Source organism: Copadichromis virginalis, linkage group LG1 (genome assembly GCF_057382275.1).
Source record: "Copadichromis virginalis isolate Kocher_CV1m ecotype Utaka linkage group LG1, C_Virginalis_male_GT1.1, whole genome shotgun sequence".
NCBI classification, from domain to species: Eukaryota; Metazoa; Chordata; class Actinopteri; order Cichliformes; family Cichlidae; genus Copadichromis; species Copadichromis virginalis.
Genome location: NC_140618.1, coordinates 21,884,554 through 21,910,782, shown reverse-complemented (window position 1 = coordinate 21,910,782; position 26,229 = coordinate 21,884,554). Strand labels below are relative to the sequence as shown.

The 26,229-nt window shown below is 40.7% G+C and overlaps 1 protein-coding gene across 3 annotated transcripts in view; it reads left to right on the top strand.

The window, feature by feature from the left end:
* The window catches only part of rras2 (RAS related 2), a 28,707-nt gene extending 3,527 nt beyond the window's left edge, over window positions 1-25,180 (top strand). Inside the window, exons 1-6 of one of the 3 annotated variants that reach the window (XM_085454614.1) lie at window positions 7,714-7,869; window positions 18,756-18,843; window positions 19,041-19,143; window positions 20,721-20,829; window positions 21,499-21,617; window positions 23,116-25,180. In XM_085454614.1, the coding sequence (XP_085310740.1) occupies window positions 7,732-7,869; window positions 18,756-18,843; window positions 19,041-19,143; window positions 20,721-20,829; window positions 21,499-21,617; window positions 23,116-23,203 (645 nt within the window). In that variant the 5' untranslated portion in view covers window positions 7,714-7,731 and the 3' untranslated portion in view covers window positions 23,204-25,180. Of the gene's footprint in view, window positions 1-7,713; window positions 7,870-13,517; window positions 13,773-18,755; window positions 18,844-19,040; window positions 19,144-20,720; window positions 20,830-21,498; window positions 21,618-23,115 lie in introns of those variants that run through there. The other 2 variants (XM_085454629.1, XM_085454621.1) reach the window with 2 other exon arrangements.
* The last annotated feature ends 1,049 nt before the right edge of the window (window positions 25,181-26,229 follow it).

Here is a 26,229-nt window from a genome sequence, read left to right as displayed (position 1 = left end):
ACAAAAGTTGTTGAACACTGCGTGTTGTTTAATGTGACGTCTGCGGGGCAGGAAGCATCCCAAGTAAGGGAAAAGATGACTCACATTAGCCATGTGAGCACTGCATGTGGGTTGCGTCTGTGCCTTTTTTGTGCCTGAAATAATGGTATATTAGAAACCCTTCTCAATTTACTCTGGGTTACCAGAGAAGCCGCCAGCATGAGACAGCTCTAGAAATGTTGAGGTGAAGCGTGGTGTTGTTTTCTCACATGCTTGCTAATATTAGCATGATGGCAGCCCCTGGCCATGGAGATTCATAAATGAGAGCAAAACATCCTGACTGATCAAGTCCAGACAGATTAGCTGAGGATTTATGTAGACCTCAGCTGGATTTACAGCTAAAGCACGTGTTCTCCAGTTTCTTTAATACACACCCTCATTACATGCATCTCTCATAACTTCTAAAATGGATTTGATTAGTCAGATATGAAAACTTTCAAGAGACATGTTGCCAAAAGTAGCAGCTCAGTAGGGGGAAAAAAGGCTGGATTATGAGGGCAGCAGCCCTGGTTGAGCATGTGGAGGCAGGATATGGCTGTAATAGTAGTGTTTGAGTAGAAATGTGGAGGGTGCCATTTCAGAAACAGCCACAGGTGTCTGGGCTTTGCAACAATGTTTTGGTGAATGTGTGTTTTGAGAGATTGTTTTATGTATTTCCACACAGTGCATGCTCTCAGCCCATTTTTAAATACGGGCGGTTTGTAGCTTTTTGTAGGGCTTAGTCATATGCCAAATACCATACCAATGAGTGCAAACAGCTCCATTCACTGGATATTCTGACTGGTGTTTTTTCTTTTATAAGGAAGTTTATGTCTTTTTGTTATGTCTCGTGCAAGCTGAGGATTATATTTGCTTTCAGATGCAGACACGGACACCTGCAGACACCAGACAAGTAGTTATTTCTGTCTGCTTTTTCAAAGACCGCTTGAAATTTTCCTAATAAACTCCACTCGGCTTTGCTTTTATGAACTTTGGGATGCCTCCATAGGCAGAGGCGGTCATTTATCAATTGAAAAATCGATAGGTCAGCGGTTTGATACCCGGCTGCTCCAGTCTAGACATTGAAGTATCTATAGGCAATAAAGTGCTGTATGTGTGCATGATTGCATTGGCTGTGGTAAAAAGTTCTTTGACTGCTTAATTAAAGTAAAAAAAAAAAGTGCTTTATACAGGGAAAGTATAACATTCTCCTAAAACTGACCAGTATAACAGTAAACTCATTTTAAGTGTAGGATGTGGCAGATGTGTGTGTGTGGGGGTAGGTGAGGAGAATAACTGTTTGTTTAACACTATTGAGTGGTCACACCTTGGCTTCTCTCAGAGTGGAGCCTCAGTGAGAGCAAATAAGCCCCTCAGTAACTTTCACCATAGACTCAATATTGAGTCATCTTATGTCACCCACTGGTTTGAGATGGCATTTTGGCTGCTGGAGTCTCCATTTCGGAGCTTGAAGTGGACATATTAACAGAAGAAGATTGTGATAACTTGCTAGCTTGGTTAGCAAAGCTAGAGGTGGGAATTACTAAAACCTGCCATAAGAATGTTGCAACCTGTTCAGTCTCCTTGCGATCAAAAGTAGTCATGAGTGTCCAACACGCAGAAGGTCTGGGCAACCGTTTAGTCACTACAAGTTGGAATTGTTTCTCCAGCCTCCGGATGATGCCTCTTATTTTTAAAACAAAATAGAAATGTGTATAAAATATTAGCAAAAGAAAATTTATCAGAAAATTATGGACTTCAAATTTCACGCAGCACTATCCCTCAGAAGTTTAATTGTAAACAATTGCCATAGACCTACTGTTTTTGCGAGCGGTTTCACAGCCTGTTTGTCTATGAATCATCAATCAAACAGACAATATTTGTGTTGTGTAAACAGCAGGCGGTGTGCACTCTATATCATAGCTGGCTGGAAAGAAAAAAATTAATAGTGGGTAGTTGTCATTCTGGTGGCTTACTGAGAGTCAGATTACTATAAGCGCTCAGTGCTACACTCACATCAATACCTGTTTCATGTTTATGAGTTCCAGTAAGATTTAGACTGCTGGGTTTAAAGCAACAGTTTCCTTTCCACCTTCTCTGCCGTATTTGAATCTTTTGGTGCTATGTTATTCTCAGTCTTTATCACTTTTCCACTCAAATTCTCTGTTAACACTTTCCACTTGCTTGGGGTCGTTCTGTAAAGATGGCAGATTTCATGTTTTTTAAGGACAGTGGACCAATTCTAATATGGCACCATAGCCAGATGTGCTCAGGTTCTTCCAGTGTAACTTCATCCACTATCCCTTGCTGATCTTAAGCGGTCAATTTGTATTCTGCACTGCCGCTCTCCTTCACTCATGTGAAAACAATATGCAAGTCTACATACTTAATTATACTTCTTAATGTATCTCACTTCAGTGAATATTAAACTCTATCCAGATATAACCTGTAAGGCATACAGTTAATTCATAAATGCTTTTTTTAATGTGACCAGCCAAGTATGAATTCAGGAAATCATGTCATTTGTGCCTTTGTAGCGCTGCAAGAACAAATGTTGTAATGTATAGAGAAAACATAACTGTACACATGAATGCCAGAGGTTCTTTGACACAGAGAAACATCAGTTGTTGTTGCAGTGCACTGTTGTATCTTTACTGATGCTCACCGATGGCTGAGTGTCAAGCTGCAGATTTGTGCTGTCCGATTTGTCTTTGTGTCGTAGGCTGCTATGAGTATTTCAACATCAAGATCCCCTAAGTAAGACTTTAAATGCAGGGGATGAACGCAATCCCATTGCTGAGGTAATTTAGCTGTATCTGGCAAAATGCCTAGCAACACACCAAAGGAATGTACACGAGAAGAAGTTCAGGATCCATAAAGACACTCCCACCCATCTGGGAAAGCTCAAGAGACTAGTAGGTCATTCCCTTTGCTCCACGCTAATGAGAACCTAATGACTATCCAGGGAGGAAGACCACTGTTAATCAGCAAAAATTAAATGGGCATCACAGTCATTAATGCATTGCGCAAAGCAATAGGAGTAACCTCTATTTTTGCACTTATACACTTTTGTTTTATTGTCAGGAAAGATCTGTTGTCAGTTACAATAACAATAACAGGAGTACATTTACATACATGGGTCACACACATAGTTTACAGTTTTCTCTAGCTCAGGTTTTTGTGGCCTTTATCTTTTTAACACATGCTGGCTGGAATCCACGTCCTCATGTTCCACACATCGATATCCCCGAACAATGGGCATCACTTATCTTCAATGGAAAGTGCGCTTCCTCATTCTGCATGCTTCTTCTGTATATAGTATGTGTTTGTTATAAAGTGCTTCTCTGTTCTCGTTGATTGTGTGACATCGAATTACTGCTCAGTCAAAGAAGAACTTTGTCTCAGGGCCGCACATATGATGCGAGTTCAAGAAAAATGCTAGCATTCTCTTACCTAACCGAGATCAGTCACACCCTGAGTCATTTGTTGCCTTGAATGTCAGAGTAACGGAGCAAATCTGCGTAAGAAGCACTGCTGAAGGTCTCAGTAAAACGAAATCAACAGAATATATTACATTGTGCCGATAACGTGGGAAAAAACGTTGCGTCAGTGATCGAATTTGTATTAAACGGCTCAATGTATCTATTTGGAAGTACCTGTTTTGCACACATTTTTTAGTTGGAGGCAAAGGTGTGATTTAAAATGTTCTACAAAAGGCAACACAGATTTGAGATCAGATAACACAGTTCTTCTTTCCGTCTCCCTCAGTATGTCTGTCTCTCTGTAGCAGCAACAAGCAAGAACCAAACCATAAATCCCATTAATGTAGAAACTAACAAAAGAGCTATACATACATACATACATACATACATACATACATACATACATACATACATACATACATGCATACATACATGCATACATACATGCATACATACATGCATATTGGAAAAGAGAAATTATGGGGGAATTAGTCATAAACTCCAACAATGTAATTCATAAAATAGCATGCAATTACTGTTATGGTCACATTAGGAAAACCAGCGGTTGGAGACTGCAGCATGACCAAAGTTATTGTTACCGTACGCAGTGGATGCTGCCTCTGAAATGGTCACTTCAGAGTTGTGCAGTTACCATCTTATTACCTTTTCAATAAAAAGGTAATAAGATGGTAACTGCACAACTCTGAAGTCCATCTTATTACCTTTTCAATAAAAAGGTAATAAGATGGACTCAGTCTTCTCTCATTTTGTGATTGAATGAGGTCAAGTTGACAATTATATGCAGTCTTTTTGTGAAAATATAAAGATTAACGTCAATTTGATTGAATTCAGTTTTTTTTTATATGCAAAATCACAACAACAGACGCCTCAGTTTGCTTTATATTGTAAGGTAAACCCCAACAATTAGACAAACCCTATGAGCAACCACTTGGTGCGACAGTGGGAAGGAAAAACTAGGAAGAAACTTCTGTCAGAAACAAGTTCAGGGAAGGGCAGCCATCTGACACGACAGATTTGGGTTGAGGGGAGAAAGACAGGACAAAGCTGCAACTAACTGTGAATGATTGTGATAAAAATGCAAAAGTCGCAAATTTGTTGCCATCTGCGTGCAGAGAAAGCTACATTAAAAGTAACTACTTCCATTCAGAGTCCAGCCAGAACCTTATAAATTTGAAACAGAAATTCCTTGACTGGAAGTGATTTAAGAATGGCAGTTTAACTATAAAATGACATAGGCACCCAGAAACCTTGATTTAGGTATGGGCATGCAGATAGAATGCAACCAGGTTGCCACCACCTGAGTCGAGTCCCCAGTTGCAAAGAGATGCATTGCAGATGAGTTTCACTCATCAGCACAGACTGATTCAGACTCGTTGCAAATTGTTGGCAAGTTTGATAATGGTTGCTGTCAATCCAAGAGGAACCATGATTGTTTGGAAACATTTTGCCAATCTGACCTCTGGGCAACCAGTTTGCCACTGTAACTACTTGCAGCTGGTTGCCGAATATGAAAAACTGAATGCAATCACTGAGCAACCAATTTTTCCTACTCACAAGGATGTTACTGCCATGTCACACAGACTTAGAGAACAATTAGTGACACCTGGTCACCACAGGTCGCTAGGGAAAAGTTGCTGACCACTTGGTTGGTTGCTGGTAGTGGCCAGCTAAAAAAAGGATTTATGATGCTGGACCAAAAACCACCTTGCTACTGCTTTTGTTGCTAGCAGATTGCCAAGGTTTTCCATAGTTTGTGACTTATCTGCTGGTGGCATAACTGTGGAAAACAGTGTTCAACTTCAAAGTAAAAGTTGTGCTGTTTGAAATGTGTTGCCTGAAGCTTTTCCTTTGAAGGCAAACATTCCGGTTTGTGTCACACTCTTCCAAGGTTTTACTTATGCTCAGTGGTTAGTTGCCAAGTGTTTCCAAACAAATTGCTGGTTTCCATGCAAACTACAGGTGACCAATTGCCAACCAGTTGTGGACTTCATATTTTTCTCTAGCAGTTAGAGGTTGCCAGGGGGTCGCTGACTAGTCTCTTACCATAAAGACACACTTGAGTTTGCGCCACTGTCCTGATGTCTAGTCTGTTAACTCCACCACTACAGTCAGGGCAACATCTATTATGAATATCTTCAAGAATTTAAAAAGTACTGGACGACAAACCAGCTTTCAAGTGCATGATGATTTCATGGTTAAAAAAAGGATAATTTGCTGTTTTGAATGGTGATAATTACACTATATAGTGACAAATAGTCCGAAAATGCAGCTTAATGTTCAAAAAAGTCAAGGAGGGTAGGATGAAGCAGGTGACAGCTATGATTACTGTTGACTAATCATTACTAATAATGAAAGCAAGTAGGAGTTAGAAAACACGTCAGCGTAATTTGCAGGGTGTAAATATGAAATCAGAGCAAAGTTTGGCTGAACAAAGTAACTTCTCCATGCAGAATACATTATTAGTATTTCCACTGTCTGTAGGCCGGGCATCAAGCTGGCGTAGGACGTGTGCAACGAGCCATTCACACATCATCACCGTCAGCAGTGCCATAAATGACAGTCATTTAAAAACAGCTAATGTTGGTATGTTGGCAACCATGTCCACCCCCATGGACTTTGCGAGTAAACGCTCGGAACATTGTCTCAGATTTCACCTCAAAGCTAGTTTCCTTTGTTAGGCTTACAGTTTTAACGCTGAGAGATCTGAGCAAACAGAACCCACCAGCAGCCTTATGTCAAGTTTGTAATGATGACAAAAAGGCTCGTGCGTCTAAGGTGTGATTCTAGTTTTGTTCATTTACAAACTGTATTCAGTTTAGGGCTGTGCGATATGACCAAAATCTCATATCCCGATATAAGATATCTATCGCCCGATAACAATATAAATTACAAAAATTTAACATTTTCTGTAAATTCTGTGAATCTAGTGTTTCCAGCTGGGCGTCGTGTACCTGGAGTCGAGTGTTTTAACCGATGCGTGAAACTATATATTTTTAGATATAAGTTTCAACGGCCGCCTTTTTCTTTGTAAGTATTTATTATATGGTGTGCTGCAGGAAAAAGCCTGTTCTAATGTTTGAGTCTAAGGTTTATTTTTTAGCACCTGACGGCTCTTTTTTGCTTCTCATCCGTAAATACTCTGCATACTATTTCACGGGGTTCCGTTTATTTTGAAAAGTCTCAACAGGATCTTGAGCTTTATTGTGAAAGGTTTATGTGGAAAATAAGCGGATACGGGATGGTTTTATCGTCGTTTTTGCTAACAACGCATAAAAACAGGTGCTTGTCCGTCTGTTATGTGGTTATATTAAATATAAGAGAAAGAGAGAACTTTAGGAAATTAATATAGCCACTACAGTGACCATCAAAACAAAAAAAATTGTCATCCGATATAAATCGTTATATTGAACAGCCCTAATTCAGTTGTTTACTTCCTTGATTTATTACCATTTTTAAAATTGCATTTGCGTTTGTCATATTGATTGAAAAGCTGCATCGTTTCCAGGTTTTATTTCTACAGTACTGAAGATCATTAAGACAACATTCATTCTTAACTTTATATCATAAGATGTTAACGGAATTTTTCCTTATTTTTCATGCAATTTAATATCATTGTATAAAGCCAACAAGTGACGGATATGATGTGGAACTAGAAATCGCAGTTTTCCTTTTTCAGTTTGGTCCAAGCCTAAATTTTCTACAGAACATGCAGTTACCCATGTATATTTTGTTGGATGTCCTTCTAATAGCGGAAAAAAATTGAAATATACTCCCTTGTTTTCTAGTCGAAGCCCCTCACATAGTCAGACAGACAGAGAGGACGGCGGGTTCATCCGTGTTGTTTTTGGCTATTGTTCTGTATTCACACATCTGTCTGTTTCAGAATAACTACTCACAGTATCAGGTCTCACATCTCAGAGTCATATAACAACAGCTCTGGCTATGGGAAACCAACATGCAGGCTGCTTATTTTAGCATCCCACTCCACCACACCTTTTAACATTTAGCATTTCAAAGGTAAGTCATCTTTTTTATGATAAGCTTATATTTATTAATGGTGCGACAGATAATTCTGCTGACTTTTAAAATAGTAGGCAGTGTTGATTTCATTATTGGCGTGACTAGTTACACGGCTAATTGAAGCGTCTTTTGTTGTTTGCCAAAAGTGAGGGGGACATTTTTCTGAACCTTAGTCAACAGAGCGCTCTGAATGGTTCTTTTTATGTCCGTGTGCTTGTCGCTGATGCCGTGCTCTGAACTGCCTGCCAGGCAGCTGGTGGACATTTGGCACATCTCGAGCAGACAGTGTCCAGAAGCCTGTGGGGCACCTGCTGTCCATCAGGGGGAGGTGAGGCACGGAATGAGACAACCCCTCAACAGGTGACGGTATAGCACTACTCACTGTCCAAATGTGTCTGCGACAATGGCCAATTGGGCCTCGTGTTCTTTCTGCCACTGATAAAATGCAAGAGCGTCAGGTAAGCGCGTAGATACACTCAGGAATATCTGAATTTGGTTTGCAACGCAGCTGTTGTGTGACTGCTGCGCTGATCTGACACACAGCAACTGTATGCGACCGTGTGCGTGACACCAGTTGGTGTCGACTAACCCGAATTTTTATTTGGCACACACCAGTGCGCACAAAGTCAACAGCTGTGTAAAAAACAGCGTGCTTAGTATGTCTAACCAAAACATTGTTGTCTCACAGGCAAGCCTCTTTGGACTTTGGGGGACTAGTTAACGAATGTGACACTCTGCCCCCTGCACACAAAAAAGACAACCGCCGTTTCGATTTTAATGATGGCACTTTGAATATATACAGTGTCAGTTGAACAAAAAAAGAAGAAAAAAATCACTGTGGGAGGAGTTACCAACATAAATGACTAAAAAGGTGCATGCATATATCGTGGTCACACTGCCTGACATTTTGCACCCTTTTATATATATATATATATATATATATATATATATATATATATATATATATATATAAATAACAAGTTATTGTCAGATACACAATTGTTGATTCTGACATGGTGTTTGTCAGAATCAACAACAGGGTGACAAGATCAACAGAGAGGAACCGGGAGAAGGTGAAGCGCAGATCCATTAGGACTTATTTATAAGAAGGCGCCTGTTGGAGTAATAACTTTTCTGCTGCCTGTGATGTAGGGCTGCTGGTTTAAAAGCACACGGCACTAATGCTGCGGCGTCTGACATGATGCCAGTCAGTGGACCCATTTCCTGTGACATATCACCCCATGCTAGGAATTATGGTCTGCAGCAGAGCACACCATTGCAGAAATACACACTGAGCGCTTGTCCCAGTAGGGAGAAAAGGGAGAAGATGATAACACACACACTCAGATGCAGTACAGTTAAGGGTTTTAGAGGTATCTGCCTTGTTTTAAAGCAGATAATAAGAGACAAATGTTTATTGTAGCATCGTGTGTCAGCTATAAGCATTCAGTTATAAATAAAACTACGGCCTGTGTATTTTACATCACTGATCAGCGTTACCATTATTTGGTCAGTCATACGGTTTTCCCGAGAACCATAGACTGCGAGACGCACTCCACTGAATGACTTTGTGTGGGGTTTCTGAAAGTCACACAGTAGTTTCTCTGTCCTCGTAGCCACTGCGGTAGCTGGTGTCCTCTCGCTGAGTTGTCACAGTGCCGCTTTGTCGATGAGCACGCGTGCAGCGCTACTTCTGCACAAACACAAGCAGAGGAAGAAGAATTGAATAAAGCCCAGAGTGAAGCAAGAACATATGTAAACATGGAGCTGTATTACATGTCGGGTAACCAGCAAGGCTCACGCTCAGTGTATCATTACATAGCTTGTGTGTACCTAAACTAGGAGGGTCTGTGCCTAAACAGATCATAACCTTCATTACTGTTTTAAGTCGTAAAAAAAGGATTTTTTTGGATTCTCTTTTGTCATTTAATGCATGATGTCAAGCACATTTATGTCAGCACCTTTCACCTGTAAATGATCAGATCTTTCCAATTTCGTTTGTAAGTTTTGAGGCAACCTCGCATGGGTCTAGTTTTTTCCCCAGCCTCCACAAAAGAAGACATTACGGAAGAAATGTCAAAACAGTCAAAGGGGCTCACTGTGTCTTTTTTAGATATTTTTCGGTTGAGCCTTTTATTTTGTGTTCCCTCCAGCAAAACAGCAAAAAGCCGAAAAGAGAAAACCGGCGTCGATGAACAGTGACTTTAGGGTTTAGGGTTGGCTTAATGCAGAGGGAGAAGGAACATTAGTGAGATCGCACGATCACCTAGAACGTCTCTGAACGACACATGCGTCTGCCACGCGCCTGCTTATTCAAGAGAATTGGCTTATGAAACTGAGATAAAGAAACAGTGTGCTGTGTAGCCACTATAGAGCAAGTAGGTGGCTTTGTGCCAAGTGATCTGGTAGAAAAAAGGCCTTTAAATGGCACCGCTTTGATTCTGCGTCTTTGAGCGGGTTCAAAAGTGTTCAGTCCGGCACGCATTGATATTTAGCAGAGTGATTGAAGTCTTAATGCCAGAGAGGTTAGAGGAGAGCAGGGGGTTGACTGCACCAGGAGTTGGCCTACTTGGTGGGACATTTATCCTGTGCTTTATTCTCTGCATGGGTGCTGTCCCCATATCTAAAGCCATGAGTGCAGGCTGGTCATTCAGCTCGCATAGCCTACTTGACTTGTTTTATCCTAACAATGCGTCCAGAATAGTTGTAATAAATCAATGTAGCGTTCATTTATGCCTCATTAATGGCTACTTGGATGAAAATAGTCATTGTTGGGCGATGACAACAAGAATTAGTTAAGAAGGAGTCAAACAGTGCGAATAACCCAAGCAGGGAAAGAAACCTACATAAAAATCAATGAACATGTCAAAGTAAAAATAGTTGTACTTATTGAAAATGTAGGAGGTCGAACCAAAATGTTGGGTTGTAGTGACTTCAACTAGTTCTCTGAAAATAAAATCAGTGTTTTATGTTTTATTTTACTTTCTTATGTGTGCTCCTTAATTGTGAAGACTTTGTGGATATCTTTGCTGTGGAGTGTGTGGCCATTGGGAAATTATAATAGGTATTAAGTTGCACATAGAGGTTGTAAAGTTAATATTTGCAAGGGACTGTTTTGACCTCGTTAAATAAGTTTCAGACTAGTGATCATTCCAACACTACTATTGTACGTTTGTGGGAAAGTTGGGACTTCAATATCACAGTACGGAATTAATAAAGGCATTTTCATGAAATAATTAAATTATAGTTCGAAATGAATGCTTCTGCCAAAAGTTTCCTTCAGTTAAAAGGAAGTTTTTCCTTCCTACTCTTGTCAAGTGCTTGCTGATAGGGGTCGTCTAACTGTTGGGGTTTTCTCTGTATTATCGTAGGGTCTTTACCTTTAAATATAAAGTGCCTTGAGGCGAACACACACGCTCAAATATAGGAATAATAATAATAGTAATCAAATATTATAGGAGGGCCACAGAACCAAGGCTATAAAAGACTTTACAGTACATGAAAAAGATTAAAGAGGAACTTGTTTGGAGTTTTGAAAAAGAAGAACAAGAGATACACTCACCTACATCTTTACTAAAATAATAAGTGCATGAGTCTGCCACCACCCATATAAGACTGTCATACATCAGCGCAACGACATTACTAGCTTTCCCAGCTCGAGTGATGATTGTTTAAGGTCATGGGTCAGGACAGTCACCACTTTTGCCATTAGACAACTGTAGCGTGAGTCACCTGTAAATTTCTATGTTGTGTAATGTTTCTCTCTTAGAATATTTCTGATCTAATTATAAAAGAACCACCATTAAAGACAAAATCAATGTTATATGCTTTATTTTGACCTTACGTTTTATCGTTCTTGCCATCATTTCAGTTGCCTATGGGGAACTCTGGCAGAACCTGAGCCTGGTTCTGCCGGAGGTTTCTTCCTGTTAAAAGGGAGTTTTTCCTTCCCACTTTCGCCAAAGTGCTTGCTCATAGGGGCTCATATAATTGTTGGGTTTTCTCTGTATGTATTATTGTAGGGTCTACCTTACAATTTCAGGCGACTGTTGTCGTGATTTGTATAAATAAAATAAATAAAATTGAAGTGAAGTGAATCTGAATTTCCAGTAAGGTCACAGTGCTGGATAGATGTGTGTGTTATGTCGAGGGTTTGCCTGTTGGGGTGGGGCTTCACTAGCCTGCTGGCATTTAAGGACAAGGCAATGATTAAAGGAAAAAGACTATTGATCTGTTGCGCATTAGGAGGAAGAGCGCTTGTAGGAGTGATGTGCAGGGGTTCATTTAATTCGGCATCATGCCAACGTTTGGCGCCTGTACCCAGACCGCATTCTCCAACTGTAAACATTCAATGGAAGTCACATTACTATGGATGCTTATTTGGCTTACTTTATAGCAGGGGTGTAGGGCTTTTTGGAAATGACCAGCACTGGGTTTTTTGTTTTTTTTTTAATGTTCGAGTATTTCTCTGCAGCATTGTTTACGGTCTTAAAGCTTTCCCAGCTATAACAGAATGCTCCCCCGTGGCCCTTTAAGCCAGTGGACACATTGTGTGCTTTCTTTCTCTCCATGTGTATTAGGTATTGAATAAGTGACCTTTCTGGTTTGTATGAGCTCATGGGAAAAGTGGGTGTTTCCACAGGAAGTTAATGCCTTTCCCTCCCCCTCTTTTTTCTCTCGCTCTCCCTCTCCATGTAGCTTACAGTCTTACTCCCCCTCAAACCTCTTCATTCGCTCTGAACGCCCCCCCACCTCCCACCCTATTTTTCAGGCGCTCCCAGGTACTCGACAGAACAATGCTCCTCGCGGCAATTCTTGTATCACTTGTGTGAAACTTTGTGAACCATGAAAAGAAAGGCGATAACGGAGGGGGACAGGCAGGGCAGAGATTGCAGAGGAATTGGTCTTCATTTCCATCTGTTTAACATTAAACACTGATGGCGGCTATTTGATTGCAGACAGCTGCTCGCAGCCCCGGAGGGTCCACAGAAGGTTAAACCTGCATGGTTTTTCGGACAGGAAGTGATGCCCACAGTCAAATTTCTCTTTTCTTAGACGGCAGTGTTGCCCTGCCGGTTTGAGGTAATCGAGACTTGCTTGATCAAGTATTTGCTTACCGTCAGATTGAGTCCCCCCAATATTTATGCTGTTTTGCCTTTTTGAAGCCTTTCATTAGCATGTACAGTGTATGAATTTACCATGTCTGGCTATGATGTGCTGTCAGAAACGGATCTACACATTCTGTCTCAGACTGTAACTTGGCAGGCTCCAGTCTGTCTGGCGTGGGGTTTGTGTTCTTAATCAAAATTGCTGAACTTGGCTCCGGCCCACCGAACAAGTCTTACAAATGGCATGTCTCACCTGTCAGCTGGGGGGCACGCCCCCGCTTCATGTAGCGACCACTCCTGTTCTACTCCTCGCTGCTGATATTTCAGTCCATCTAGCAGTTTGTGCTTGCTCTGTCAGCAAAACAAAGAGCATGGGTCAGTTTTGTGAAGTAAGCTGAACGCTCACTGTAAAGAGAGCTATAGCTTTCCCTTGACCGTGCCATATAGCTTTTCTGGGCCAAGCACTTTTGATACATTTGGCAAAAGTCCTGCAGTGTGAGTAAGAACTGTTTTCATTCACTCAAATTGTGGTCACAAATGCTCTGAATCGACAAAGCTTGCTCAATTGGATTTGCACAAGTCCTGAGGTTTGCTGCTCACCTTCAGCTCATTCTGCAAAATGCACAAAAACCACAAGCGGCTCATTTTCACGCCCACCTCTTCGTGCAGAGCTATTTTTCTTTTTCTTTCTTTTTTTTCTTTTCTTTTTTTACTTTTTCGTTCATTGAGCACAAAACAGGCGTTTGGGTGACGATCTAGTGAGCATTAAGAACTCAAAACCAGCTACGTTGACAAAAAAAAAAAAAAAAACAGAATGGCGTGCTCAAGATATAAACAGTTTGTTACATGCGAGGTCGCAATTCCAGACATATCACAAGAGATAGTTTTCTTATAAAATGTAAAATGTTTAGTTGGGGAACATTTTGTGGTAGGCTTGCGGTGTGCTGGAGCGGGGAATGAGCAGTTTGGGGAATAGTGCAAATCTGCATATGCTGACTAGAATAACAAGATTTAATGGTATTTAATCTACATTTTTTTTCTTTAATTAAAGAATATCTACGGCTGATGATTCTCAAAGCTGAGGTCTGGGAATTCTCATTGGGCATTAAGCCATATGCAGAAGGTAATTAACTCCCAACTGTGTTGATGACTATTTGTTTTAACTCAGCATTCCCTCTCATTATGACAGTCTTGTGAGCGGGTGCACCATGTAACCTACATTGGGTGGGTGTTTTTTTTGTTTTTGTTTTTTAATGAAGTTTTTTATTATGTAGTAAAAAGAAAATCTCAGTTTCATCTCTGCTGCTGCTGAATCAGTGGTTTTATGTTCCGCGTAGATAATGATGGTAACAGTCAAATCGGCGTCTCTAACCAAACAACCAAACAAGCAGGATAACTGAGTGAGATGGAAAAGGGTCTATATTTAGTGTTAGCATAGCTGTTTGTGTGGGGAGGAAGTGGGTGCATAATGCAAGCACTATGCTGATTACACGCCTACACATATCACCCATTCTTGCGTCGCTGGCAGCCAGCAGTCGTAACAGTCGGGATTAATTGCTTTATTTCTTCACTTGTTACAGAGCACAAACTTCACCAGGTGCTTTGGTGTTTTATTCCTGTGTTGAGCAATGAAGTGGCTTAGACGACAAAGCACCTACACGCTGAATTAGCGCTTTTTTTTGTGCGTGGCTCGTGTAGCAAAGAGGGGGGGGAAGACGTGCGTCTAAATGAATCAGTGCATCATGTTTTTCTGTTTTTTTGCATTTCTTGGATTTCTGAAAGGATAATTAATCTACAGGAATTTGCGCAAAGACTTGGATTCTTTTTCTCTCTTTTTTGTCAATTATGCAAAAAACAACAACAAAAAAAACCCTCTTCTTTTTAAGAATCTGTTGATTCTCTTCTTCCTGCTTTGTTTGAACATTTTTTATACATTATGTATTGTTTTGAAAAAATATAATATGAAATGGTAGAAAAAGGCATTTTAAGAACATTGAAAACCATTCATCACCGGCACCCAAACAAAAGAAATTGATCATAAAATAAGCAGATCAGAAATCAATCCCTTGTTGTAGCCTATTTTTTTTTAACCCTTTCCTTGACTTTCTCCTTTATATGACAGCTTCTTAGTTTCAGCCCAGAAAACAATCTGTCTTTGTTTCACAATCATCTAGATACAGAACGGCCTCAGCACACAAAGCCGCACTGCTGCTGAGCCTCATCAACTGGGCCTCCACTCGTGGCCTTTAATGATTTCCTGGTGTGAGCGTACATGTGCTTTGTGTGTGTGGCTGGGATGTATAGCTAGAATGCTGGAGGAGGACTGAGCCACAGGATCAGACTTTGCTGGAAAGGCGGGGTAGGGTAAGATGTCATCTGTGACATCACCACCACTCGAAAGCTCGACCGGGCCAGCTCCGTGCTGCAGAGGTGGAGTTTCCTTCCTGTGGAGCTGACCAGGGCTGAGTGTGGCTTGACCCACCTTACCACCGACAGCTAAACTAGACTGGATTTATTTTTTCGTCATACAGTGTGTTGTTGTGTGCTCACTGTTGTGCTGGTTTTCTTTCATATTGTTAAGCTTTAGCACCTTTATTTGATAATTTGTGTCAAATAAACCAAAATTTTGTCCTGCTGCTGAGTGGAGGTGAAACCAAACCATGCTGCTAATAATGTGAGAAATAATTATTTGTTCTTCTGCTGAATTTGTTTGTTTACTCACTTACGAAGAAATGAGCAGTCTCTAATTTTTATGTCATTGTAGTGGGGAGAGACAGAATATAAACCAAAAATCCTAAAGAGAAAAACCCCCCAAAAGACAGGATTACATAGAAGTTAGAAACTGAGTAGGTTCCTTTAGGTTTCTTGGCTGCTGCTTCTCAGCTCGAAGCTTCAGTTCCTTCCACAAATTGTCTAAAAGACTGAGATCTTTGAAGACTGGCGAGGCTACTCCATGAATCCTGGTGTGCTTATTCTTTAGCCGCTGCTTTTTTTTGCCTTGGCAGTATGGTTTGGGTTATTGTCATACTGGAGGACTCAGTGATGGTCCATCTTCAGTGTTCTGACTGAGGGGGGGGGCGATTTTACACGGCATGGCCTCGTCCATTAGCCCCTCAGTGCGCTGCAGTCGTCCTGTATCTTTAGCAAAAGAAAGAAAAACAGTCCAAAACATAATGTTTCCACCTCTGTGCTTGACTTTGGGATGGTTTTCTTTGGGTCACTAGCAAACTAAATATCCTGCTGGTGCAGAAAGATTTCCATCCGTTGCGCTGTAGTGTATCACGAATGGTGTTCTTTGGGATTGTGGTCCCAGCTGCTTTCAGATCATTACCACTTCCTCACATGTATCAGTTATGGGCTGATCCACCAGCTTTCTCATGATCATCCTCCCCCCATGAGGCAAGATCAGTTGATGGAATTTTTATATTTCTTCCATTTCTGAATAATCACAGCAACAGTTGTCACCTTCTCACCAAGTTTCTTGTCGATGGTCTTGTAGCCCGCCTCCAGCAGCCTTATCTTCCCTAATACATATCTTGCAAACACACACGTCCTGTTCTGGTTTATTAAAGATTTATTACACAAGCTGGTATACTGTATTTTATCTCAGGTTTGCAATGTTGCTGCAGAAAATCTTTAATGTCAAAGCTTTTGACCTCATCTGAATCCGTCTAGTCTTTTCATTTCTGTCTAGTCAAGTCATAATCTGCCTACATTCTTGAAAAAGTATTTTGCTTATCAGTTAATTTATTAATTGTGCGTTGTGCTCATAGCTGTAGGTTTAACATTTTTAGATGAAATACAATATGACAGCTAAAACACAAAAGTAAAAGAGAGCCGAGAGGCGATCAGCACCTTAAGGATACTACCTTTGTGGTGTGTGGTGAGCGTCTGGGAGCTACTGTTTCCCAAAACCTGCAGCTGTTCTCGTACTCGACATGCAGCAGATTCATTTCGTTATAAGGAGCCTGTTTCAGCTGATGAAGTTGTGGATTTATAGGCCATATTACTACCCATGATTCATGCTGGCACATGTCATATAGTTATTGGTAGCCCTCCTGTCATGTTGCACTTTCTCACCTAGCCCATCGCTTTGCTGTGGCCGAGCTGAAAGCCAGCCAGGCTGGGCTACAGCCCTGTTAGTGCTGGCTCTGGTGCTGCTGGCACTGCAGAACAGCCTCATCTATCACGGGAAATGGCAATGAGACAATCGGCCAGAGTGGAGTGCAGCATCTCCATCGCCTGCTCGCGCAGAGGAGGGAGAAGGGAGGAGCAGCCAGGGCAGAGCGATGCTCATCGTAGCCCGAGGTTGACAGAATAGGAATAAGAGATTGACGTGAGGCCGAGGTCACATGCTGAAGCTACAGCTGGGAGAGTGCTAGAGGTGGTGGTGGGCAGGGACAAGAAACATAAGCAGCATTTTTTTTTGTTGTTGGGGTTTTTTTCTTAACCCCCTTCCTCTCCCTCTCTCTCTCTCTCGCTTTCTGTCTGTCTCGTCGTCTGAAGGCACACTGTCAGTGCAGGTTTGCAGTGTGCAGCGAGTTCTAGGATGCACAGTAATACTGATGAATTATTGAACAGCGGTGAACGGATGTGACACAGGCCAGTCTTGCTTCCACGCTACACAACGACAGGAGCGTGCGATGGAGAAATTACCTGCATGTGCAAAAAGCTGCAAGAGACAAAAAATATATAAATACAAAAATAAAGTACCCTATAACTGAAACAGAGCTTGACTAAGGACTAAGAAAGGCTCTATAGAAGGCACGAAATCTGATTATATGCAGTATCAACCAGAGACTTAAAGGCATAAACATTTTGATCCCATGAATATATTTGAGCATCCCAAGATACAATATTCATGGATCATCCGCGATGGAGCTGCAGAAATGATCCAACAGGCTAAAAAGAGTTTTGATAGCATATATGAGCTTCTCGTAGCTTTAAGTGGTGATGTGCTTTTGCAGTTTCAGTGCCACCATCACTTAATATTTATTGACTAAAATGTTTCAGTCCCTCTCAAATGAAAATTACGTTGCGTTAACCGCCTCCGTATTACTCAGAGATGTGCTACTGACAGCACATAGAGCAAGAGCTCTCTGTCTCCTCAGCTGCTAGCTAACCCCAAAATAAGTGGGATTGTGTGTGAGTCATAAAATAACATACAGTTTCAGGCACAAACAACGCCACTGCAACTGTAAAAGTTTAATTTGGCCTATTGTTAGAATGACAGGGAAACTTGTCTGGATTTTTATGTCCTCGTGATCGCGCTGCGTTTTAGGGTGTTGGTTTGACATTCCCCGAGCACTCCCCTCAGCTGTCACCGCTTAACTAGTCCCAGAGGAGAGCGAGAACAACAAAACATGGGAAAAATGTAAAAAATGCACGACCCCCCCGCCTCACCCCACCTCCAACACCGCCCTGGCCCCACCCTTCCAGCTGAGGTTACTAAGAGACCAGATTTTGGCCTCGGAGTGAAAGAATCAAAGCCTACAGCGGTAACGGAGGAAACATCTTGTAAATGAGATATTAGCGTGAAAAGCAGGCTGCTGTCAGAGCCTAAGCGGCTTTTTTTTTCGTGCAGGTGTCCGCACAGAGTGTGCTTACCTCCTGCGTGCAGCATGCTAGTAAAGGTAGAGGTCAGTGGAACTGTAGTGTGTTTAAACCTCAAACAAAAGGACAAACAGAAGGGGCAGTTTTGAAGCCGCCTGATCAATGCACACAGTCGTTTTTCAGCAGCGTTTAAGCACACAGTGGAGGGAACAAAAGGGTAAAAAGTTAACTCAGACTTTATATTTTTAAACGTGCTGTGGACATGCTTTATGAATGGTGTTGAAATATAAACACATTTTTGTATAAAGACGTACACAAAAAAACATCTAATAACGTCACTTCATTTCATTTTATGTTTGTTTTTAATGTGAAATCTACAAAGATGGAGAAACAAAGTAAATGCACTGTAGGTTGGATGTAATGTTGATATGTCTAACCCGACGCAGTTCCAGGCCTCGGATGCATTCACAAATTCATTATTTCATTTGTTACAAGAAGTAGGCAGAAAGAAAATATTATCCACCTTTATTGTCGTTTTCTTTGCCTCCTACAGTCGTACTTTGTCACTGACTATGACCCGACAATTGAAGACTCTTATACCAAGCAGTGTGTGATCGACGAAAGGCCGGCCAGGCTCGACAGTAAGTGCACTTTGCTGAATAAACACGACCAGTGCAAATACGCAAGTACAAAGACGCACACGTAGCTCCTTTGTCCTGAAGTCTATTGCACTTGAGGAACTGATTTCAGAAGTTTATTTTGCTGTGAGCTACCCTGTGTGTGTGTGTGTGTGTGTGTACTTTTTTTTTTTGTCAACGCACATGTTCATGCTCTCTAGTCCTCGACACGGCTGGACAGGAAGAGTTTGGAGCCATGAGAGAACAATACATGAGGACAGGGGAGGGCTTCCTGCTCGTCTTCTCAGTCACTGACAGAGGAAGGTAAGTGACAGTTTTCATCATGTGCAAACACACACACGCACACACGCCTTGCACATTTCTGTTTACAGTAACATACGCTTGTGCGCTGCTCCTCCTCTATCTCCGACTCTAAAGTAAAACCATAAATCTTGCACCGATACTCTCACTTGTTGCTCTTACTTCCGGACCTTGTTGTTGCTCTTGTTGTCATATTCTTTTGTTCTTCGCACTTACCCCCTTATCCTGTTCTCTTGACTTCACCTTAGCTTTCTATTTAAAGCCTGCTGAAACAATAGCGCATGGGCTCAGAGAGCATTATACAAGTTGACGCTTAAGGGAGTTGACAAGAATCCCGTAGCAATCCCTGCTGAATTCCATCATGTATACAGTAGAAACATGCACGTATGTATGTACTAACAACACTCTGAGGCACAGAGAGTCCTTTAACTTGTTAAACCCCGGTGCATAGCACCCTGAGTCAAAGTAACACTGTCACGGACCTTTAATTTAAACTTTAGTCCACACTTTCTAATTGGTTCTGATTTTAAACAACATTTAAAGGATGCCAGATTTATTTGGTCACCTTGGTAAAAACAAGTGTCATAAATCACTTTTAAGCCAGCGCCAAGCAAATTCATCTTTTGAAAATGAAGACAGGCTACTGCAATAGTGAAACTAAAAAGAATAAAGGGTGTTCCTCCTGTTTATGTAGATAATCTCAGAAACGGCAGGCTCCACCAGTTTCAGTAAAAGCCAACTGACGCCATATAGCAGCATCTAGGCTTCCTCTCTTCACTAATACTATTGAATAGAAGCAAAAAAGTAATAAAAATATGCAGATACATCAGTATGTCTCTGTATGTCTCTATGTCTCTCAGTATGTGTCGCAGCTTACGCCACATAAAATAGTGTTTTATGTGAAACTTTATAGAGTTTATGCTGTGATCTCTGTGTTTCTACTCATCTTCTTCATGCCTGCGTCCCTGCCCAGCAGTGCAGTGAGCTGCATTCCCCTTGCCCCCACAGCCTCCTCCCAATGTTTATGTTGTAAACAGCCTTTCCTTCCTCCATTTATATTAGTGAAGTCCTTCCAGATTTACTATGTGCTCACCAAGCTGTCTGTGGGCCCGATGCTGGAACGCCGCCCTGGGTGCACTGTTCCATTCTGGCCCCCCACCTCCTCCTTTTTTTTACTTATTTTTTTTAACATTTTTATTTTCTGTTGGGTTGAAACTAGGGCTAGTTTCAACCCAACAGAAAATAAAAATGTAGCCCTCACATGCTATCTTTATTGTAGTGGCTCAGCAGTCAAGTCAGCATGCAGAAGAGAGCCTTAAATAAATGCATTCGACATTTTTTATATTCTGACATGTTTTAGCCTTTCTGTCTCATGCACGCTGCCGATGACCCTTATCTCTGGGTGATCGTTCTGTTCGCGTGGGTGTGGTAATGGTGGGCATTTGTAGCTACATTCCTTTTGCTTTGAAGTCTGTCTCATGTACATTTTTAGATGAATGCATTCATCGATATGTGAGAAGATATTGCACAACCTGTTTGTTTAGGGAACACGACCTAACACCACATACTATGATTTACAGCTTTGAAGAAATCTACAAATTCCAAAGACAGATTCTCCGAGTGAAAGACAGAGACGAATTCCCTATGATCCTTGTAGGAAACAAAGCAGATCTGGAACTACAGAGACAAGTAAGTCCAACAGATTGCACTGACAGGCTCACATGTACCCGGTTTGATCAGCTGAAGAGATAATACGAACCAGTCGGGAGGATTTTGCATTTGCATACTTGAAAGTGGTAGCGCAGCAGCTGCAGCGTAGCTGCTGAGATACAACAGGATGTGAGTGAAAGAATAAAAGAAGCTGCAGAAAGGCTGGTGTCGAGGGGAGGATGGATGGAAACAGGAGTGTGATGAAATGATGAATTTTCAGCCGCTGGTGTGCAGTCAGGCCTCGCTCCCTTCGGTAAATCCACACCGCCCCCTAATGGTGAAAAAGAATCTTGAATCTTGATATAAATCAAGAATCTTGATCGCTGACCTGTGACTCCTTTTTGACTCCAAAGGGAGTCACGGTTAAAGCAGGTATTGTCCTCTGTGAATGCAACTTTGATTAATACAGATAGAGCAGCAAAAGGAACTGGTCGATGTTGCACACTATACTCATAGAATAAAGGCAAGTATGTGACAGACATATTTGATATTTTACAATATTATGACATTTGTAGCTTTTCAGTAAGTAATAACATTGTTTTTATAAACACAGTGATTGCGTTGATGGATTGTAGAGCATGATCCTTCCTGGACTTCAGTTTACATTGAAGGTTCACGTCATCATTACCATCTTTCTTTTTGCCTCAGGTAACCCAGGAAGAGGGCCAGCAGCTGGCCAGACAATTAAAGGTCACATACATGGAGGCTTCAGCTAAAATACGAATGAACGTAGACCAGGCTTTCCACGAGCTGGTTAGAGTAATCAGGTAGGTGCTTTGTAAAAGTGTGTTGTTTTACATATCGTCCACATGTCAGTCTTTTGTGTTGTATCTGTAAACAGTGTGGAAGCTTTAGTGTTGAGGCATGTTGCACATATTGCTTAAAAATAATATGTCTAATCCTCAGAGTGCCCTGTTAAACACACTGCAGGATCTCAGGGTGAATGTTTACAGGAGCAACATTTTTTTTTTCTTAAGCTCTTTTGTTTCCTGCCTAGCAAATTACTATAAAAACAGGGACAAGCTATGTCAACAGTTGCTGTAACAGATGAGTTACATTTCTTTGTTTCTGTCTATATTCTTTGAATTTTAAAATATAAATTCCCCACCACTCAAGTATAAAGTCCTAGAAAATATTCCAGAAGGCTTTAGCATAAAACAACTGTATCTGCATTCTGCAGGGAGCAATAGGACAGTATTTCCTTCATTTATTGACAAGGAGTGCTAAAACTAAGCACACAATCTCTGGCTGTGTAAAAGAAAAAATCATATTAGATAAAACTCAAAGGAATTTAAACTTTGGCTCACCATTAATTGTGGTAAAGATGAAGAAATTAATTATTAATTAGGTCACATTTCAATGTATGTGGTCATGGAAGTGTCACAGTCAAGGTTAATTTAAATTTAATGTAAACAGTTTCCATATGTACTCAGTAACAGAGGCCAAGAGACCAGTCCACATATGTATTCCACAACCAGTTAGAAAGTGGTTGCTAGAGGTTGTTGGCTGTCGCTAGGTGAAATCAGTTACAAACTAACTAACTGCCCGGTTCCTTGACTAGAAACAGTGGGTGACTCTGGTAATCTGTTAGCACCCTTGAGGAGGTTTTCAATTTAACCAAGTGACAGCAAGCAACTTCCAGCAACCCGTGACATGAACGTAAATGCTCCAGTAGTTCAGAACACAGCACCTTCTTCCTGTATTTACTTTTAATGTTCCCACCCCAAACACATCTGGACAATAAGCGGACTGAACATTCTCACGTGGTTTGTAGTGATGTGCTTGGGTTTGCTTGTTTTTTTTCTCTGTGTAAAAAGAAAGTGAATCATGTGAAAAAGCTACAAGTTTACAAACTCATCAACAGATTCGGACCAGAAAAAATGAACGATATGTGTGAAAATATCGTTCATATATCGAGGCTGCGTTATGGCAGCCTCGCTTCTGTCAGTCTGCCCCAGGGCAGCTGTGGCTACAACCGTAGCTTGCTTCCACCAGTGTGTGAATGCGAGAGTGAATTAATAGTGGTATTGTAAAGCGCTTTGGGTGCCTTGAAAAGCGCTATATAAATCCAATCCATTATTATTATTATTATTAAAATGCCCTGAGTTAAAAGGAAGGAGATTTAAAGGGATATAAGGTGCTTTTGGTGGATAACATGTTATAGATGATAGTTTAAAGACCGATTAAGTATCTCTGGCCATAATTACAGGGGGAAAAGTACACACTGGGTCCTTATAGCTATGCTCTATCTCTTCCAACTCCCAGGAAATTCCAAGAACAGGAATGTCCACCGTCGCCAGAACCTACAAGGAAAGAAAAAGACAAGAGCGGCTGCCACTGTGTGATTGTCTGAGTTGGCCTTATCACTGTAACTCATGCAGCTACTCTACCACCCCACCCACTCTGCCTGACATCACATCCTAAGTGGATGACTGACCGCTGCCTTCTCCACGTGCATGACTTCAGACAGCCTTTTCTGAAATACTTTGACCAGGAACTGCTGTCCCCAGGACATCGCTATGGACAACTGACAATGCCAAAATTTAACACCACTCTACCTTCAGCAGTAATCTTAATTCACACGAGAGTCCCAACACTAAACATTGCCTTCTAAATCAGCCTGACAAATTAATGTTTCGTACTCTGAAGGACTTCTCTTGCCTTGTAGTGACATTTGTACTTGCTACCGAGATTGAATGAAAACTATGTATCCAGAATGTTAATGACTTTCTTTAGTTTCCAGTGTCTGACCAGAGCAGAGAGATTATCTTATGAAGCTTTGTGTATGTTGTGCCATATCCACCTTTACTCCCATGTGCTAATCTGCTACTGTACATATGTGACATTTGTTGTGATTTTGTATTTCTAATGACCTATTAAATCACCACAGTACAGTGTGTGAGATTGAGTTTGGTTTTACATATATGAACTGAATATATAAGTATGTATATAAATATAATGATAGCCCTTAAAGCTATTATGAGATTAGAGGTTTCTGGCATTTTGCAGTGAATTCTTGATCTTTTTTGTGGTTTCTGCTTTCATTTTAGTCAAAAATGAAGTGTCTACTGTATTTTTTTTTTAAGTCTTACAGATTGAAGGATTGTTAAAAATCCTACACTTGTCAAAAAGTAGCAAATCTGTCTGAATTTCTTTCCTCGAAGGTGGCGGTTAGGTCAGCATTGGACATACTACATATTTTTTTCACATTTCTAAGAAGCAGTAGAAATAAAATAACTGGTAGCGCTTTGTGTAGCCTTGAAAACTAACCCGATTTCAGCTCAAAACACTGAAAACTACATTCTATACTCAGCCTTTGACGAGCAATGCTAGCAAATCCCTTTGTTGCAAATCAAGCTTTCAGAGCTCCATTCAATCTAGATCATTCCAGTGCAAAGCATCTTTTCTGTCAAACATTTAGTCCATGATGTAGATCAAATAACTGTTTCACCATTCCAATAACACAGTGGCAATGTGTTTGTTCCCTTTGTCTTTGAATTATTCTGTAACACGGCTTCCTCCCCCCCCCCCCCCATCCCGATGGTCTGCCAGTTGGAAAATTAGGACAAATGGAAGCTTTGAGATGCACATCATAAGACAACCCATCTCCAGTGGGACATGAACTCAACGGACCTGCCACCTGTGGAGCAGCCATCGCCACATACCCAGTATAATGTTCTGCCTTCCCCTCCCACTTGTGTACTTCTGTTCAGGCATTCAAACAGAGTACTGCAGTTTGTTTTTCACTCATCATCTTGTAATATAAACCACAAAAATTAGACGATTGAAGTAACGGACTTGATTAAATGTTTCTACTCTACTTTTATACATTATTTTCTTATCAGACTAGTTGACAAGTATTTTTATATGTTTATAAGTGAATACATGTTCACAGCACAGCTGTGTATATATGTAAAGAAGAATATTTAATTCTCTCAATTATTTTAAACTGAAGATGACTGTTGGCCCAAAATTGCAAAATTGGATTTGTCACAAACATGTGACCAGGAAGGGTTTTTTTGCTTTTTTTCTTTAGTTGCTTTTTCAAAAAAATCTTATGTGGCTTAGTTATGGAGAGTATATTTATTATGAGGTGTTCATTACCAGCACAGAGTATAATAATGCCGGTTCAAGTGGAGGAGAGTTTGGGAAACTTTACAGAGGAGCTTTAAATTATACAAATGATTATTATAATTGCTGAAATCTCCCATCTTATTGCAAAACCTAGTGTGAACCCCAATCATACTGTTTGTTTTTTCTCTTCAACATCAGTGTCCTTTGCCCTGTGTCTAGCTTTTGGTGCTAAAATAAAGTCTGTCATTGAGCCTGAGGGGGTAGAGAATCTTTTTTTAGCTTTAAAAAATGAGATTGAACTGAAAATTCACTATTTACTGCAGATCTGCATTACTGTCCTTTAATCTGCAGGGGACTTCATTTTGGCATGCTTTAACCGAGGCATATAAATTTCCAGACACCTTACATAATAATACACATGTTTATTCTATAAGTGTTGAAATAAACGTGTAGTCTAGACCTAAAACAGACCAAAAAAGGCCAGATTCAGACAGATCAGTCGCCTTTTCATACTTTCTTCTCATTTTGAGTCTTTGAGACCAAAACATGTTACTGACAATGATTTAATAAGCTCCCCGAACCCAGTTAAATTCACACAACTGTGCAAAAGCAAACCTCCATAAACAGCTACATGCATGTATTTGAACCACAGGGTAACTGTTTGACTAAAGGGAAATGCTATTAAGTACATGTACCAGAACATGGTCAAGGCAATGGTTCTCATTTTTCTCTCATACCTTACATCAGATGATACAAAACACCACCCAACCCACAGTTTTTTTTTTCGCCGATAGAAAAAAATGACCCAAGTAAATTATTGAAATAAAGGTCAGTAAGATAGGATCAGTAAAGTCTTACATATAGTAGCTCTGTGCCTCCAAGGGAGGTCTGCCTACACTGTTTGAGAACCACTGGGTTTATATAGAGAGCACATAATACAGAGACATAAAGCTCGATGACAAATTGATGGAAGGACTTAGCTCTTAATAAGTTTTAGCAAAAATAACGGGCTATCATAAACATCTTAACAGCTCCTTGGCATAATTCCTTGTCAACTGAAAGAATTTACATCATTCGTTTACTATAATTTAATGATATTTTGATTTTATAATCACACACACTATGCCACTATTTGTGCAATAGGTTCTAGAGAGTAACAGCAATGTCAAAATTCGAGCATATGTGATATTTGCGCCTGCAAAATAGCAGAAACTGGAAAATGAAAGTTGCTCATTAGTGCAATCTCAGGCGCGTTCCTCCTGAGATTAAATACGAGAAAATGAGAAATTTGAAGGAGTTTGTATT